Source organism: Phyllostomus hastatus, unplaced genomic scaffold (assembly GCF_019186645.2).
Source record: "Phyllostomus hastatus isolate PE091 unplaced genomic scaffold, TTU_PhHast_1.1 phas_scaffold_317, whole genome shotgun sequence".
NCBI lineage: Eukaryota > Metazoa > Chordata > Mammalia > Chiroptera > Phyllostomidae > Phyllostomus > Phyllostomus hastatus.
In genome coordinates, this window is record NW_025334023.1 from 2923079 (window position 1) to 2941070 (window position 17992).

General features: G+C 37.0%; 1 protein-coding gene across 3 annotated transcripts in view; it reads right to left on the bottom strand.

Annotated features, from left to right (window-relative positions):
* Positions 1–17992, bottom strand: part of C2CD3 (C2 domain containing 3 centriole elongation regulator) — a 125301-nt gene that overhangs the window by 92401 nt on the left and 14908 nt on the right. For 2 of the 3 annotated variants that reach the window (XM_045817815.1, XM_045817817.1), the window contains exons 4-7: positions 17418–17641; positions 16367–16614; positions 7027–7159; positions 6448–6606 (exon numbers count right to left, since the gene is read on the bottom strand). In XM_045817815.1, coding sequence (XP_045673771.1) covers positions 6448–6606; positions 7027–7159; positions 16367–16614; positions 17418–17641 — 764 coding nt within the window. The remainder of the gene's footprint in view (positions 1–6447; positions 6607–7026; positions 7160–16366; positions 16615–17417; positions 17642–17992) is intronic. The other variant, XM_045817816.1, reaches the window with a different exon arrangement.

Here is a 17992-nt window from a genome sequence, read left to right on the forward strand (position 1 = left end):
ATCTGTCCCCATTTCTCCTGCCCTCCAGAAACCATTTTTCTAATCTCTGTTTCTATGACTTTGACTGCTCTGTCTGTTCTGCTTGTTGGCTCATTAAATTCTACATGTGAAATCATATGGTACTCATCTTTCTCTGACTGGCTTATTGTACTTTAGCATAATGCTCTCCAGGTCCATCCACACTGTCACAGAAGGTAAGACTTCCTTCTTTATTTACAATAGTATTCCATTGTGTAAGTGTACCACTGCTTTGATGAACACTTGGGTTGCTCCAAAGCTTGGTTATTGTAAATAACGCTGCAATGAACATAGAAGTGCATATATTCTTTTGAATTTGTTTTGGTTTTCTTCAGATACATTTCCAGAAGAATTGCTGGGTTGTAAGGCAGTTCCGTTTTTAATTTTTTGAGGTAACTCCATGCTGCTTTCCACAGTGGCTGCACCAATCTGCATTCCCACCAACAGTGCACAAGTGTTCCCTTTTTTCCACATCCTCACCAACAACATCTGTTGTTTGCTGATTTATTGATGATAGCTATTTTATAGTTTTAAAAAAGATTTTATTTTTAGAGATAAGGGAAGAGAGGGAGAAAAAAAGGAGAGAAACATCAATGTGTGAAAGAAACACCAATCAGTTGCCTCTGGAATGCATCCCAACTGGGGACCGGCTTGCAACCCAGGTATGTGCCCTGACTGGGAATTGAAATGGTGACCTTTGGCTTTGCAGGGGTATGCTCAACCTTTTGAGCTATCTGTCAGGGCTAATGATAGTCATTCTGACAGGTGTGACATGATATCTCATTGTGGTTTTAATTTGCATTTCTCTGATCATTACTGACATTGAGAATCTTTCCATATGCCTAAGGGCCATCTGTGTATGTCCTCTCTGGAGAAGTGTCTATTCAGGTCATCTGCCCATTTTATTACTAGATTGTTTGGGGTTTTTTGGTGTTGAGTTTTGTAAGTTCTTTTTTTTTTTTAAGATTTTTATTTATTTTTAGAGAGAGGGGAAGGGAAGGAGAAAGAGAGGGAGAGAAACATCAGTGTGTGGTTGCTGCCTGCGTGCCCCCCTCCGGGGACCCAGCCTGCAACACAGGCATGTGCCCTGACCAGGAATCAAACCAGTGACCCTTTGATTCGCAGGCTGGTGCTCAATCCACTGTGCCACGTTGGCCAGGGCGAGTTTTGTAAGTTCTTTATAAATTTTGGGTATTAACCCCTTATTAAATGTATCATTGGCGAATATGTTTTCCCATTCAATGGGTTGTCTTTTCATTGTTGCAAAAACTTTTTAGTTTGATAAAGTCCCATTTGTTTATTTTTTCTTTGGTTTACCTTGTCTGAGGAAACCTATCACAAAAGAGACTGCTACATGAAATGTCCGAGATTTTACTGCCTATGTTTTCTTCTGGGATTTTTATGGTTTCAAGTGTAACATTTTAAGTTTTTTAATCCATTTTTAGTTTAATCTTGTAGATGGTATAAGGTGGTCTAGTTTCATTTTTTTGCATGTATCTGTCCAATTTTCCCAATACCATTTATTAAATAGACTGTCTTTACTCCATTGTATGTTCTTGCTTCCTTTGTCAAATATTAATGATCATAAAGGTGTGGGTTTATTTCTTGGCTCTCTATTTGGTTCCATGGATCTATATAACTGTTTTCATGCCAGTATCATACTGTTTTAATTACTATGGCCTTCTGCAATAGTTTGACATCAGGGAGTATGATTCTTCCATCTTTTTTCTTCATTCCCAAGACTGCTGTGGCTATTCGGGGTCTTTTGTGGTCCTATATGAATTTTTGAAGTATTTGTTTTAGTTCTGTAAAGTATGCCATTGGTATCTTGATAGGAAGTGTTGAATCGATAGATTATTTTGGGTAGTATGGACATTTTAATGATGTTAAGTTTTCCTGTCCATGATCATGGTATATGCTTCCAATTATTTTTATCTTCTTCAGTGTCACAATTTTCTGAGTACAGGTCTTTTACATCCTTGGTTAAATTTATTCCTAGGTATTTTATATTTTTCATGCAATTGTAAATGGTATTGTTTTCTTGATTTCCCTTTCTGCTAGTTCATAAATGGTGTATAAAAATGCAACTGATCTCTGAATATTTGTTTTGTATCCTGCCACTTTCCTGAATTCATTATCAGTTCTAGTAGTTTTTTGGTGGAATCTTTTGGGTTCTCTATATACAGTATCATGCCATCTGCAATAATGACAATTTTACTTCTTCCTTTATGATTTGGATGCCTTTATTTCTTCTTCTTGTCTGATTGCTGTGTCTAGGACTTCCAGTACTATGTTGAATAAGAGTGGTAAAAGTGGACATCCCTGTCCTGTTACTCATCTTAAGGGAAATGCTTTTAGTTTTTCCTAATAAGTATGATGTTGGCTGTGAAACTGTCATATATGGCTTTTATTACATTGGGTATGTTCCTTCTATATCCAATTTATTAAGGTTTTATCATGAATAGGCATTGAATTTTGACAGGCGCTTTTCTGCACCTACTGAGATTATGATTTGTACCCTTCATTTGGTTAATATGGTGTATCACATTTATTGATTTGTGGATGTTGAACCATCCTTACATCCCTGGACTAAATTCCACTTGATCACAGTGTACTATACTTTTAATATAGTGTTGGTTTTGATTTGATAACATTTTGTTGATTTTTTCAAATCCTCATTTGAGGATATGTTTATTGATTTTAGAGAGAGAGGAAGGAGGCAGGGAGAGAGAAAAGACAGAGAGAAAGATACATCAGCCCTGGCTGGTGTAGCTCGGTGGATTGAGCATGGGCTGTGAACCAAAGGGTCACCAGTTTGATTCCCAGTCAGGGCACATGCCTAGGTTGCCGGCCAGGTCTCTACAAGGGGGGCATGTGAGAGGCAACCACACACTGATATTTCTCTCCCTCTCTTTCTCCTTCCCTTCCCCCTTCTCTAAAAAGAAATAAATAAAATCTTTTTTAAAAAAGAGACAGAGATACATCAACATGAGAGAGAACATCAACTGGTTGCCTCCCATATGCACCCTGACCGGTGATTAAATTTTTTGGTATATAGGGATGATGCTCCAACCAACTGAGCCACCTGGCCAAGGCTGTTGAGGATTTTTGCATCTATGTTCTTCAGGGATATTGGCTTATCATTCTCCTTTCTCATGGTGTCCTTGTCTGGCTCTGTATCAGACATCATAGTGAGTGCTTGCATGCCTGTTAAGAATAACTTCTTTATTACAGTATTAAGTCTTGTGGATGCAAGCTCCATTAGTTTTCAGAGCTACATGTTTTGGGAGCCCATCTCTCTCTGGTGGGAATTTAAAAAGTTGAGGCACTACAGGTGAGGTCCAAATCCTTTGTTCAAGAAGAAGGTAGGAGTTGGGGATTCTCTCCTGAATGTATGACACTTTGCAGGGTGGGGTTTATGGCGAGAGTGTTTCAGCCTTTCCTACTCATTTTGATGTTATTTTCTCATTTGTCTGATGTGTAGAAGTTGCTCATTTCCCTTCTGGATCTCTTATGGCGGAATTGCTTTCTGTGTAGCTGTACGTTTGGCATATCCATGGGAGGAGAGCCAAAAAGTGTCTAATGTTACCATATTGGTCAACTCTCTAGAATATGTCATCCCAATTTCTGATACTGTATATATAACCATTCTTTCCTTTCTGAAAGTTTTTAAGAATGTTTCTGCATACCCAATATTTTGAAAATTCATGATTGTGTACCTTGATCTGTCTTTTTATTCACTTTGCTAGATTCCTGATCTTATGTTTTTTCAACCAGCTTTATTTAGACATACTTCACATTACATGCAATTCACCCATTTAAAGTGAGAAAGTTAACATTTTTAGTATATGTACAAATATGAATAAACCATCACTACAGGAAATTTTAGAACATTTTCATCAGCTCAGAAAGAAACTCCATATCCTTTAGCTATTACCACTATGACCATCCATCATACCCAGCCTTAAGCCACTAATCTACTTTCTGTCTCTATAGATTTGTATATTTTGTACATTTCATATAAATGGACTACAAATATATACTCTTTTGTGACTGGTTTCTTTCATTTAGCATGTCTTCAAGGTATATCCACACTGCAGCATGTTATTAGTCCTTTACTTCTTTTTTATGGCCAAATAATACTCCATTGTATGGAAATACCACTTTTAAAAAATCCATTCATCAGCTGATAAACATTTTTGACTATTATGAATAATGTTACCATGAAAATTCAGGTACATGTTTTTGCATGGCCTTGTTTTCACTTCTCTTAGGTTTATACGTAGGAGATGAACTGCTGGGTCATATGGCAAATCTATGTATAACAGTTTGAGGAACTGACAGACTGTCTTTCAAAGTGGCTATAATACTTTGTTGAAAAGACTATTCAACACTGCTACTAGCAATATATGAAGGTTCTAAATTCTTCACATGCTCACCAATACTTATTATCTGACTTTTTGTAAACTTAAAAAAAAAAGAGATTTTATTTCCCTAGAGAGGGGAAAGGGGAGAGAAAGAGAGAGAGAGAAATATCAATGTGTGGTTGCTTCTTGCATGCCCCCCACTGGGGACCTGGCCCACAATGCAGGCATGTGCCCTGACTGGGAATCAACCCGACAACCCTTTGGTTTGCAGGCCAGCACTCAATCTACTGAGCCACACCAGTCAGGGCAATTATCTGACTTTTTGGTTCTAGCCATCTTGGTGGTTATAAAGTAGCATTTTATTATGGGTTTTATTTGCATTTCTCTAATAACTAATGGTGTCAACATCTTTTCATGGGCATATCAGCCATTTGAATATCTTCTTTGGAGAAATATCTATTTAGATCCTTTACCTGTACTGTTAATTGGATTACTTGTCTCTTAATCCTTAAATTATATGGGTTCTTTATATATTTTAGATATGTCATTTATCAGAAAAAAGATTTACAAATATTTTCTCCCATTCTGTGGTCTTTTTACTTTCTGTAGTTGTCTTTTTACTTTCTTAATATTATTTTTTGAAGTACATTTTAAATTTTAATTTATTCTAATTTATCCTATGTTTTGTTGTTGCTTATGTGTTTACTGTTATATCTAACAATCCTCTCCCAAATCCAAGGTCATAAAGATTACCTCTATGCTTTCTTCTAAAGTTTTATAGTTTAGCTCTTCTGTTTAGCTATTTGATCTATTTTGAGTTAATTTTTGTACATGATTTGAGGTAAGGGTCCAATTTCACTTTTTTTATGTGTGGCTAGCCAGCAGTCTTAGCACCATTTGTTGAAAAGACTATTCAATGAATGATCCCGATACCCTTGTTGAAATCAGTTGACTGCAGACACATGGGTTTATTTTTAGACCATTCCATTGATTTATATGTCTGTTCTTATGCCAGTACCAAATTGACTTGTTTACTGTTGCTTTGTAGGAAGTTTAAAAACAGGGGAATGTGAATCCTCCTGTTGCTTTGTAGGAAGTTTAAAAACGGGAATAAAAAGGTCCTCCTCCTTTTTATTTCCTCAAGATTGTTTTGACTATTCTGGGTCCCTTGCAATTTCATAGGAATTTTAGAAATCAGCTCATCAATTTCTACAAGGGATTTCTATATGGATTGCATTAAATCATAAACATGGGATTTTTCCTCCAATTATTAGATCTTTTAAATTTCTTTTAACAATGTTTTATAGTTTTCAGAGTTTATGTTTTATACTTTTGGTAAATTTATTCCTAACTATTTTATTATTATCAATGCTACTAGTATAAATAAACTGTTCCTTAATTTCATTTTGGAGTATCCATTGCAAGTATATAAAAAAATCAACTGATATTTAAATATTGATCTTGTATCGGGCAATCCTCCTGAATTAATTAGTTCTAATTGTTTCTTAGTGCATTCTTTAGGATTTGCTACATATCGGATCTTGTCATCTGTGACTAGAGATAATTTTACTTCTTCTCTTCCAATTGCAACCTTGTTATTTATTTTTTCCTGCCCAATTGTGCAAGCCACATAGGTAATAAGTGGTAGACCCCAAATTACAACTTACGTCTATGTAAAATCCGTGATCTTTCGTTATACCCTGCTAACACAGGGGTAGAGGATAGAACTGGGAGATTAAGAATGGAAAGGTGGGTGTGCTCTCCCTCCAGGGAGCACTCCATTCCCCCTCTCCCTCTTCTTTCCCCACAGGCAAAAGAAAAAAGAATGGAAAGGTGGATTAAAGACCGTTCTGTAAGCGAGGCTAAGAATAAAAGGCTAAAGATTATATTTTTATTTAGTGGGTAATGAGTCATAATTTTTATTTAGTGTTTAACAAGTAAGCGAGGGAATGTCCAGGTTTTTCTAAGAAACTATTACTTTATGAAGATAAGTCTGGGAACAATATACACAATGATTTAGAGGAAGAACTTAAAACAAAGAAGGCTAGTTAAGAGCTCTTACCTGCCCAATAGCAGCTGTATGGCTCTGCTATCAGCTTTTGTGTCATGTTTCCAAAATGTATTCTCAGTTGCAGGGAGGAGGTGATCTTCAACATGGTCTTTAAATTGATTCTTAGATAAGGCTTTGATTCTAAGGTGTGGAAAAACACTTTCTAAGTGGCTGACATACAGAAAAAATATAAGTCAGAATTAACTGAGCTAAAAGATGGTTCAACAGGGAAATTTTAACATACTTTAGATGTAACTACCTTAAATATACATAAAACTTCACAATTTACAAAACCCTTTTCTACATTTGAATCTCACTTCATTTCTTTAAGAGACGGAGTAGAGAATATCCTATGTTATATATAAGCATGCTGGTTCAGAGAGAGCAAAGAATTGAGCCATTTGCATGTTTAGTAAGTGCAAGTGCTGGGTCTAAATTTTGAGTGTCTTAATTTCTAGTTTAGGCTTCTTTTCCACCACATTAAGAATTGTTTTCTGAACAGTTTGAAATTATTTAGTCCATAACCTGACAAAAACAGATGTTAACTATCAAGAAATAAACTCTTGAGGTTCTGTTTATTCTGTAACTTACTGGGTTGATGATCTGAGAAAATCTTCCTTCATAGGAGGATGAACTTCATCCAACAACACGCTAGTATCTGGGCTTGATTTCATTGCAGAAACCACCATGGCGTTACGTAGTTTACTGCCTTGTTCCAACAGAGCTGAAGAGGGTAAAAATAGAACACAAAAAATCTAAAATCCAGCAGAAATACCTGCAATATTTAGCACCTTTGCTTCTATCAGTGTACCATAATGGCTTACTTGGCTGCCTTCCTCCACTAGCTTGGTAATACCTTCAGGACATTCATTTTGCAACAAATATTTACTGAGCTTCTAATATGTTAACTGTTTTAGATGCTGGTATTACAGCAGTGAATGAAGTCTCTCTTTTGAAGAGACTGACTTCTTTGCAGGAGCCATTATATACATGCATCGACTCTTCCAACTGGTGTTTGTACATAATAAGGTTGGTAATGTGTAAATATATTATTTTTGTATTCAGATACCTTATTGTATTCTCTTAGTATTTCTAACAGTTTTAATGTCATTATTATCCAAGAAACACAACTATACCATCTAAACTTTTAGGGTCCATAGTGATAACCTATTCTAAATTCGTATTTTCATAAAGAAAAGAATACCAAAAAAATCCCGTGACTTTTCTAAGATCATACCACAGGTTAAAAGAAAAGTCAGAAGAAAGTCTTCAGACTTCAGATAGGTAAAATTTACCCCATCCCTAAACAACAATAACAATAATTATAGCAGATAACATTTATTGAACTCGTATCATGTGCTGGGAGTTACTCTAAGTATATTACACATATTAACTCATTTAATCCTCCTAACAATCCTGAGTTAGGTACTACTATTTTCTTTATTTTCCAAGTGCAAAATAATGAGGCACAGAGGATAAGCAATCTGCCTATATGCATGCAGTAGATGATTTTTAACCACTGTATTACATATAACCCCACTTTATTCTTAGACTTCTTTGAAAAGCTTAGGACCAGTGGTATTATTCTAAGGAATACTGGGAAGTATTATTTTCTTGAGGTTCCACAGTTGTTCAGAGTGAGTGAGAGTAGACACCAAGTACCTGTTGCTCCCAATCTGGAGTTTTATAGCTTCTAAATAAAGAAGATATGGTGGTCAGGCCAAGAAGAAAAGAAAAAACAAGCTAAAGAGATTAATAAGCATCTAATATTTGTTTGTATACAGAGTTAAACATATAGGTTAAAAACTAAAAAAACAAACAAACCCCAAATCTTGAAATATCGTATGTTCAATGAATGTGTAATTTAGTGACAATACAACTAAACTGAAAGAAAATAAATATCACCCATCATGTTAGGTAGGATCCTAAGATGTTCCACCCCATCCCCTGCCATCCCCTGCCCCTCGTGTACACATACTTCCTCCCAGTGATTCAAACACGCATTCTGATATTTCTCTTAAGGGGTTTTGCAGGTGTGATTATGGTTCCAAATCAGTCAACCTTAATATAGGAAGATTACTGGTGGTCCCAAATCTTTTAAAAACAAAGTTTTCTTGGCTATTTGCAGGATAGGAAGGTCAGAGTTTGAAGCATATAGAGGATTAAAAGTTGTCAATGCTGCCTTGAAGATGGAAGGGACCATGTGGCAAAAGATGCAGGCTGTCTCTAGATGCTGAGAGTAGCCCCTGGCTGATAGTCAGCAAGGAAATGGAACCTCAGTTGTACAACTGAAAGGAACAGAATTCTGTCAACAAGAATGACCTTGAAAAAAAATTACGAGAGCTTGCAGATGAGAATTTAGCTTGGCTAACACCTTGATTTTAGCCCGTGATACCCTAAGCAGAAAACCCAACCATACCTTGCTGAATCTCTGATCCACAGAACTGTGAGCTAATAAATGGATGTTGTTTTAAACCATTAAGTTTGTGGTCATTTGTTATGCAGCAACAGGAAACTGAAAGACCTATCAATTCCAAACCCAAGAATATGGATTGCTAACATTTTGATATATTCATTATATAGGCATACCTCATTTTATTGCACTTCACTTTATTGTGTTGTGTAGATACTGTTTTTTACAATTGAAGATTTGTGGGAACCTGTGTTGAACAAATCTATTAGTGCCATTTTTCCAACAGCATTTGCTCACTTTGTGTCTGTGTCACATTTTGATAATTGTAACAGAATTTCAACTTTTTCATTACTATTTGTTATAGTAACCTGTGATCAGTAATCTTTGATGTTACTATTGTAATTGTTTTAGGGCATAATGAACCACACCCATATAAGATGGTGAACCTAATCAATAAATGCGTGTATTCTGACTGTTCTATCTACAGGTTGTTCCCCTCTTTCTCGCTCCCTCTCCTCAAGTCTACATGTTCACTGAGAAAACAATATTGCAATTAGGCCAATTAATAACCCTACAATGGCCTCTAAGTGTTCAAGAGAAAGGAAGAGTCAACTGATGTAGCAAATTTCATTGGTGTCTTACTTTAAGAAGTTGTCACAGCCACACCAACCCTTCTAGGAATTACCACCCTGAACAGACAGCAACCGCCAACACTGAAGCAAGACCCTCCACCAGCAAGGTTTACAACTCACTAAAGGCTTAAACGATGGTTGGCACTTTGTAGCAATAAAGCATTTTTTAATTAAGGAATGTACACTGTTAAAAAAATAGACAATAGCATACTTTCAATAGGTTATAAAATAGTACAAACATAACTTTATATTCACTGGGAAACCAGACATTCATATAACTTCCTTAAGGATAATACTTGCTTTATTGTGGTGATCTAGAACTGAACCTGCAATATATGTGAGGTATACCTGTAGTTTTTTAATCTATGCATACATGTGCCAGTGTTTACTTATATATAGAAATTTTTTCTTTTGCAAACTGATATATATTATGTACACTGTTTTGTGACTGTTTTTTCACTTAACTACATAAATTAACTTTTTTCTATGTAAATAATGGCCATACAATATTCCATTCAGAATTCATTGTATTTTTGTTTCAATTAAAAAAAAAAAGTCTCATTGGGATTCAGCCAGAAAATGCCTGTCCTGTTTATTTAATGAGAAAAGGTGAAAAAAAAACAACCCCCAAAACAGTGGGCTAACATTTAAAAAATTGGCTAAAGGAGCTTGCCATGTGACAGGAAACCCTTTTCCTTTTAGTTTCTAGTTGGTACTTGGCTTTATTTGATACATTGGGTGGCCAAAAAAGTTTGTATGTTTTTTCCAGAAAATAAGAGATACATTTTTCATTTTCACCAATAACTTTATCACTAGGATATTTTGAGTATGTTGGCTATCTCCCTTATGGCATAACGTTGATTGTTCTCACAGTCTACCCTACCATGGAGCATCATCTAGCAAGAAATCTTCAGGATGAAACTTTGCAAACCACTTTTGATACATTTAATCAGTCACAGCACTTTCTCCATACACTGCACAAATCTGTTTTTTGTTTTTCAGTTGTGTTTTTGTCTTTCTTGAAACAATAAAGCACAATATGCCAAAAATGTTGCATATTATCTTCCATCTTCAGTATTAAAATGGCTACACCAAAATTCACCAATTTTGATAAGTATTTTTAAAAAAGCACACTGATGTGACAGCTGTTACAATACAATCTAACACAACTGTTTTGAATGAAGTTAAAGACAACTAATTGCTATTAGAACCATCTTACAGGGAAACCAAATGAACTTTTTGGCCAACCATATTTAAAAATTCTTTGATGAGGTGGGTTCACTCAATAAATGTTTTATGAATAAAGTAGTTAATGATAAACAGTGACAATAGTAAACTTCCTTTGATTTCAGGCCCACGTAGAAAAATAGTTTTTCTATTGATACCTAAAAAATTTCTAAACAGAGAAATCGCCTCAGTACTTTATGATCTAACCATACTTAAACTACTTCCAGTTCTTTAAACACAATACTTCCTTGTGCTCTCAAAGCTCCAGATATTTAATTCCATCAAAAAATTATCACATGGTATTTAATTGTCTATCTCACTCCATCAACTTTTAGATGAGGGATTAGGTCTTATTGGTCTTTGTATCTTTGGTGCCTGTTACAGTGCCTGATACATATCAGGCATTTGATAAAATGTTTTATTAAATACTTCCACTGATGCATTTATCACACATATTGTACTGTTTCTGCTTTAGAGTCTTTCCTTTTATGAGACTAAATTTCTTAAGGTCAGGGTCTATATCTTATTTATTATTCTAAATCCATTACTCAAAACAGTGACTGATACAACATAGGCACACAAAAGATACTTTCCAAAGGCAGGTTTTAAAAAGGAAATGAGTATTAAGGAGAACAAGTAGGAAAAAATTTGAGCACAGGTGGTCCATTTATTGGCCTCCAAGAAGTTTCGTTATTGAAGCAGCTATTCTTAGAAAAGCTTCTCTGAAGTACAAGAGATGGGAACAAAAACATCTTCTCTCCCCGTCTCAAGAGGAAGCTGCTACCTACACTATAAGAGGTGTCATGGCATCCTCCTGCACCTCAACTCAATAATCATTTCCTGAACACAAACGAAGGGCAATTGAGTGAGTTCAGGACAAATGTTTCCCGTGTGCATTTCCTATATGCGATAGGCACAGCTCTTGCTAAAACACAGGGAGGTATAAAGCTTTTTGGTTTTTGTTCCAACTTCTTGCCATCTGTTCCAAACTCCCAACTCTTTTTTTTTTAAAGACTTTATTTATTTATTTTTAGAAAGGGAAGGGAGGGAGGGAGAGAGAGAGAGAGAGAGAGAGAGAGAGACAGACAGACAGAGACAGAGAGAGACATCAATGTGCGATTGCTGGGGGTTATGGCCTGTAACCCAGGAATGTACCCTGGCTGGGAATCGAACTAGGGACACTTTGGTTCCCAGCCCATGCTCAATCCACTGAGCTATGCCAGCCAGGGCCAAACTCCCAACTCTTACAAGCCAAATGTATAGTTAGTTTTTCATAAATGCTAGCTGGGTGACTAACTCAGCTTTGTACCCCCTTTTATGGGGTGATGTCAGTACAATAAAGTAAGACCAGGAAGATAATTAAGTTTATACATTTGTTCTATCCTTCCCATGACCTCAGGTCTAGACCTACTTACTAGAGTGACCCACTTAATCTCAGTACTTCATAATCTTGTGGTTGGAAGGAAACTTTAAAGATCCTATCTGCCTACTTGATGGTTTAATCTAATCTGGAAAAGTCCCATCAGAAGGCTACCTAGCCCCTGCTTGACCATTTCCAGTGATAAAGCATTCACTACCCCTTGAAGCTGTCCTTTCTCATTTTGTACAAGTTAAACTACTAACTCACACTGAGTCATAATCTGCCTTGGTTTATCTTTAAACCCACTGATCCTATTAAGTCTTATAGGGAACTGATCAGCAGGATGTGGCAAATGTAGCCCAGCATTGATACGGAAAACTGATCAAATATGAGGCGGCACATGGGAGGCAGGTGTGTAGATTGGCTTTCCCATGGAGAATCAGGCCTGCATTGTACCTAGGCTGCTATGAGGCTTGCTTTTGCTAAAACTCCCTCACCTTGAGTTAAGACTTCAGATGTTTAATGTATATCTCTGAAGCAACTCCCTACGTCTATTGTTCCCTTGCATTTACAACTTTTTCTTCTTTTTTTGTTATCTGTAAGAAGTAATCACTTAACTAAATTTAGAAATAATGAGAACCTTCTGTGATGTAATGTGACTGGAAAGCAATAAAAGCCTGTCCAGGCAAGGGTCAGGGCGCTCTCCTCTTGACAGAGTGGCTGTGCTGTCCCTTTTTTTCCACAGGACTCGGCAGTCTGTGTGAATCTGTTTGCCTCATCCACAACACACAGACTCCAGTGGGCCGGAGTCTGCATCAAGTCTTATGGAACAAGTTGCATATTGGCAGACCATGGGTTGTACCTGGCATATACTGTTTGGCTTGAACCGTTGGCTAGCACATTTTGATTTAAAAAAGAAAAACATAAAGCAGGCCTAGGTTAACATCAAATCTATTGCAGGATACAATAATGAACTAGAGCTGAGGAACATCTACCCTCTTTCACAAGGCAGGACCTCTCTAAATCTAAGCCTGATCTTCATTTTAAAATAAGAATAAAAATCCTTACCTCACTTGGTTTTTAAAAAATTATATATGTAATTTTTTATATTTATTATAAGGCACTTATACATGTATAAGGCACTTGGCACAGGAGCTAGCACATGACAATAGCTCAATAAATGGTAGTTGTTTTCTCAAGGCTAAATAAATATCTCTTGGTGGTCCCTTTGAGGCAGGATAGTGAGAAGCTAGGGAAATTCCTTGACAAGTGGAACAAAGGAAACTAAAACAAAATAATTAAGCAAGGCCACACAACTTGAGCAGTTTCCAGCCATCTAATGAATTGCAAGGTTTTATTTCCCTTAACCGAGGACATTTAGAAGCAAATGGTTTACATATCCCAGACTGTCCTTGGAAAACCAGGCTTGGTCCTAGTCCCTCTTTGATAACATTATTTAAAAATAAAACTAACCAGAAAAACAACCCTGATCCCTCTATACACACATTTTGATGAACCCACATTATCAAAGGACACACCTGAAAAGCTAATGAATATTCTGTTAAGACCCTCCTAGGATTGTGGTGGTCAAAGAAAGATAAAAAGCCTCAAGACAAAGCACTTTTGCTAGAACACACTCATGCTTTGTATCTCTGCTGTCTTTCTCCTAAACTCTAAGGATGCCATGAGACTAGCAACCAGAGAGGACAGCAGGCAGCTGCAGCTCATCCTGGGCTTACCCCCTGAGCCTGTCTCCAAAGCTCCCCTTTCCTCTTTTTCTCTCCTGTTGCTTCTTCTACCTAAAACCCTTCCTTTGTTTCACTATCCCCAGCTTTAATAAACATACTCTCAAACTCACCTGGACTTGTGTTGTGAAATCTTTCTTTCCTACATGAAGTAAAAAACCCACACACTACTGGTAGGCATGAGGCAGACCCACTCCAGGCCCAAGCCCCTGTCTGGTAACACCTTCACCAGCCTACTTTTGTTAGAAGGAACTCATTTTTAGATTTTACTCTTATTACCTTCTTAATGAGGCTTACCATCGTCAGCCTATGTAAAACTGATGGGGGACTCAAGAGTTGGAAAATTTTAACGTAATAGTTAATAAGCTTAGTAGTTAATGCATATAAAAAGCTATTGTTTCAGGAACTGCTGGTACAGTCCCCCGACTCCAGGAGACCACAGATAATTGACCTTTGTGCTCCAGAAGAGACCACAAGCAGTCAAAGTGGTATCCAAGCCACTGTGTTCCAGGGAGAGACAGTCCACTGCCCAGGACACAGATGAAGAAAATCACCCAGGACACAGGATATAGGACACAGATAAAGAAAATCACTTGTCAGAGGATGAAGGGATGTTAGGGAAATTACTGGACTGCAGATTTTATCTGATTAACCTCTTTCCTGAATTTGAAATTCCTTACCTACACTTTTTTCCATTGAATTCCAAACCCTTTATCTGCATTTTTCTTCTCCTTATAAAAAGAGTCAGTTTAAAATGGAATTTAAGACACTCTGTTAGGGCACAAACCATCATCTTCTCAGATTGCCAGCCCTCTGCATAAAGCGCCCATAGAGATTCGATCCCTGTCTTTGCTTATTTGGTCTGGTAGGTGACAGGCAGCACAAATCCCACCTTTTCTGGTTTCAAAACTAACATTCCCTCCTTGCACCTTCCTTGCTTCATATTTTCCCATTGCTAGTATCTCCAACTAATACCACATACTTATTTATCTAGTTTATCATTGGTCTTCCCATCTAGAACATAAGATCCACAAGGCAGGAGTTTGCGTTGTTTGGTTTTGTTTTTAATTTAAATTGCTGTATCCCCGACACCTAGAAGAATGCCAAACATTTAACAGGTGCGGAACAATAATTGCTTAATGAGTGTACAACTACCTTTCTCAAAGTGTGGTGCCCAGGTCTACATAAAATATTTCAGGTGTGAGCTGACAAGTGCTGAGTATAGTGGGACAATTTTCTTTCTTATTAATGCAGCCTAGGTTACATTAAAGAGTAAAATGAACAGAATCAGAGTATATTTTTAAAAACAGCAAATCATAGACATTTCAGTTTAACAAATATACATAAAATTTCTTCATTAAAAAAATACTCTAATATAAATTATGTACCCAAATAGTTATTTAAAAGACTTTTCTACTAATGCTGTAAATATTCTACTTTGAAAATTTTACTTTTGAGGATGGAGACAAATTCCTGTCATACTCCCAATGTCACAGAGATATATAATTGATCATAACAGTGTAATGTAAGTTATCTCATTTTTTAAAAAGATTTTATTTTTATTTTTTTAAGTTATATTTATTTGTAGACAGAGGGGAAGGGAGAGAGAAAGAGAGGGAGAGAATCATGAATGTGTGGTTGCCTCTCACATGCCCCCTACTGGGGAACTGACCTGGCCCACAACTCAGGCATTGTGCCCCTACTGGGAATCGAACCAGTGACCCATTGGTTCGCAGGCCGGTGCTCAATCCACTGAGCCACAACAACGAGGGTGACTTTATTCATTTTTAGAGAGGGGGAGGAGAGGAAGAAAGGAAGAGAAATACTGATGTGAGAGAAAAACATCAATCAGTTGCTTCTCTGGTGTGCCCCAACTTGGGACCTGGCCCAGCTAACCCAGGCATGTGCCCTGACTAGGAAATGAACCACGGACCTTTTGCTTTGTGGGATGATGCCCAACCAACTGAGCAACACCGAGCAGGGTGCCTCATTTGTTTTTATACCATTCCCTAACATGAGGTAATCTGATCCAGTTGCTATTTGCTCTTTTATTTCAGTCTAAGCCCTTACATAGGTAAAGTGACTCCTTTCTACTTCTGTTCGGCTGCAAATCATATTGAATTCCCAGGCGCAAGATCAGCAGGTGCTATGCACTAAATGTTCCCACTCTGAGACCAGTAGTTTTCAGAATGTGAAACAGGTTTAGTACTAGCCTGTGCACAGTCATACAAGTAAATGCTTATGATGAGACCTTACTGGCCTCGAATTATTTGGGAACAAATAAGAACTAATAATTTTCTGTGATAAAGGCTTTCCCCTGTGACCAGGTTCCTTCCCTAAACCTATAATTATAAGCACCTACTATTTAGAAGTAACTCAGAGGTTTTATAGAGCTGCCTTTAAATAGTGAGAAATTCTGGGCTCTAGTAAAATTACTCACTTTTTATTTGCCTATTTAGTTGAAACAGAAATTCGGGTTCTCTTTGCAGGATGGCCAACAAATAGTGTAATCCCCAAAATACAGTTTAGTTTCAGTTCACAAATATATACATACCTGAAAGAAGGTCCTTGGTAGGGGGATTGTTTGAAGGAAGAACACATGAGTCACTGTGACTCTTGGCAACAGTCCTAATTTGAGGCTGGAATTCAGAACTGTTGAGAAGGGACATCTGCTTCTGTGGGGCTTTGCCTTTCATAGTCATAGACTCTATACTCTGTCCTGAATTAAGATGGTGCTTTAGTCCAAAAAAAGAGTCCTTTATTTTATCAGTGTTCTCTGCAAAGTACAAGTGGTCCTTCCCCCTGTTTTAAAATAAAAAAAAAAACATCAGCAGTTTATTATCCATTATGGCAACATTCCACCTCGTCAGAGACAGAAAGTGGGTCGGTGGTTTACAGCAATACCACTGTAGCTTACGCTTTGTCATCTGTTTTTCACCTCTCAAATGAAAATAATAGATGCTTTACCTACTACTGCGTGTGTGTGGCTAAAGTGAGACAATGAAATAAAGAGCTCAGTGCTGAGTCTGATATAAACCAAATGCTTCATAATTATTTAAAATCAAAACCTATTCCTCTTACTCCATTCTGCTTCACAAAACATTGCCTTTCCCCCCTTTCCTCACAGACACTTGACATCTCATCTGTAGATGACTTATACTTTCTTACCTACATGTTGCCCTCCTCACTAGGCTGTAAGCAGTACTTAAAAAGAGCAATTGTGTCTTATTAATTTATTTTATTTTTCAATTTCAGTATTATTTTATATTACTTTCAGGTGTATAGCACAGGGCTTAGACAATTATATAATTTATGAAATGATTCACCTCAATAAGTCTAGTACCCACCTGGCACCATGCATGGTTATTACAATATTATTGACTGAACTTCCTATCCTGCATTTTACACTGTCATGACTATTTTCTATCTTAATAATTACTATCCCCAGCACCTGGTACTGAACGAGGCACACAGAGGGTATTTAATACTGAGTTGCTAAATGAGTGACTACCCTTCGTCTTTTACCCAATCAAAATGAAAGATAGAAATTATGAGTGCAGTGAGAATTAGCTGACAGACTGAATGGTATTAGGTGTGGTAATTACCTTGGAGTGGTTGATCTACTACTGTTGGCTGTTAATTCTTTTCCACTAACTCTGGTGGTAGGTATCCTATGAGGTCTTGATGGAACCACAAACTGGGTATTGCTGGGTTCAGTATATTCTCTGAATCCCTCTTCAGCCAAAAGGACATTTTCTGTCATGTCAGTGGTAGGAAGAGGGTGGTGGTTGTCATAAGTTTCTGACAAAGGTTCCAGGGCAAGTGAGACCTGAAAGAGACATGTAATATATTAGAACTTGTTTTTAGTATTGACTAATTTTAAAGTTCCTTGCTTACTTTAAATTAATGGCTCCCATTCCTCATGGGACCAAGTTTGAATTCCTGCCGACCTCAGAACCCTTATCTCTCCTCCATTCCTCTCTTCTATATATATCAATTAAATAGAGTTGTCTAAATGTACCTTCTATTCACTCTCTTAAACCTTTGTATATAGAATTTCCTCAGTATTACTTTCTCTGTGTAACCTTTTTAAAAAAAGATTTTATTTATTTTTAGAGAGAGGGGAAGGGAGGGAGAAAAAGAGGGAAACATCAGTGTGTGGTTGCCTCTCATGTGCCCT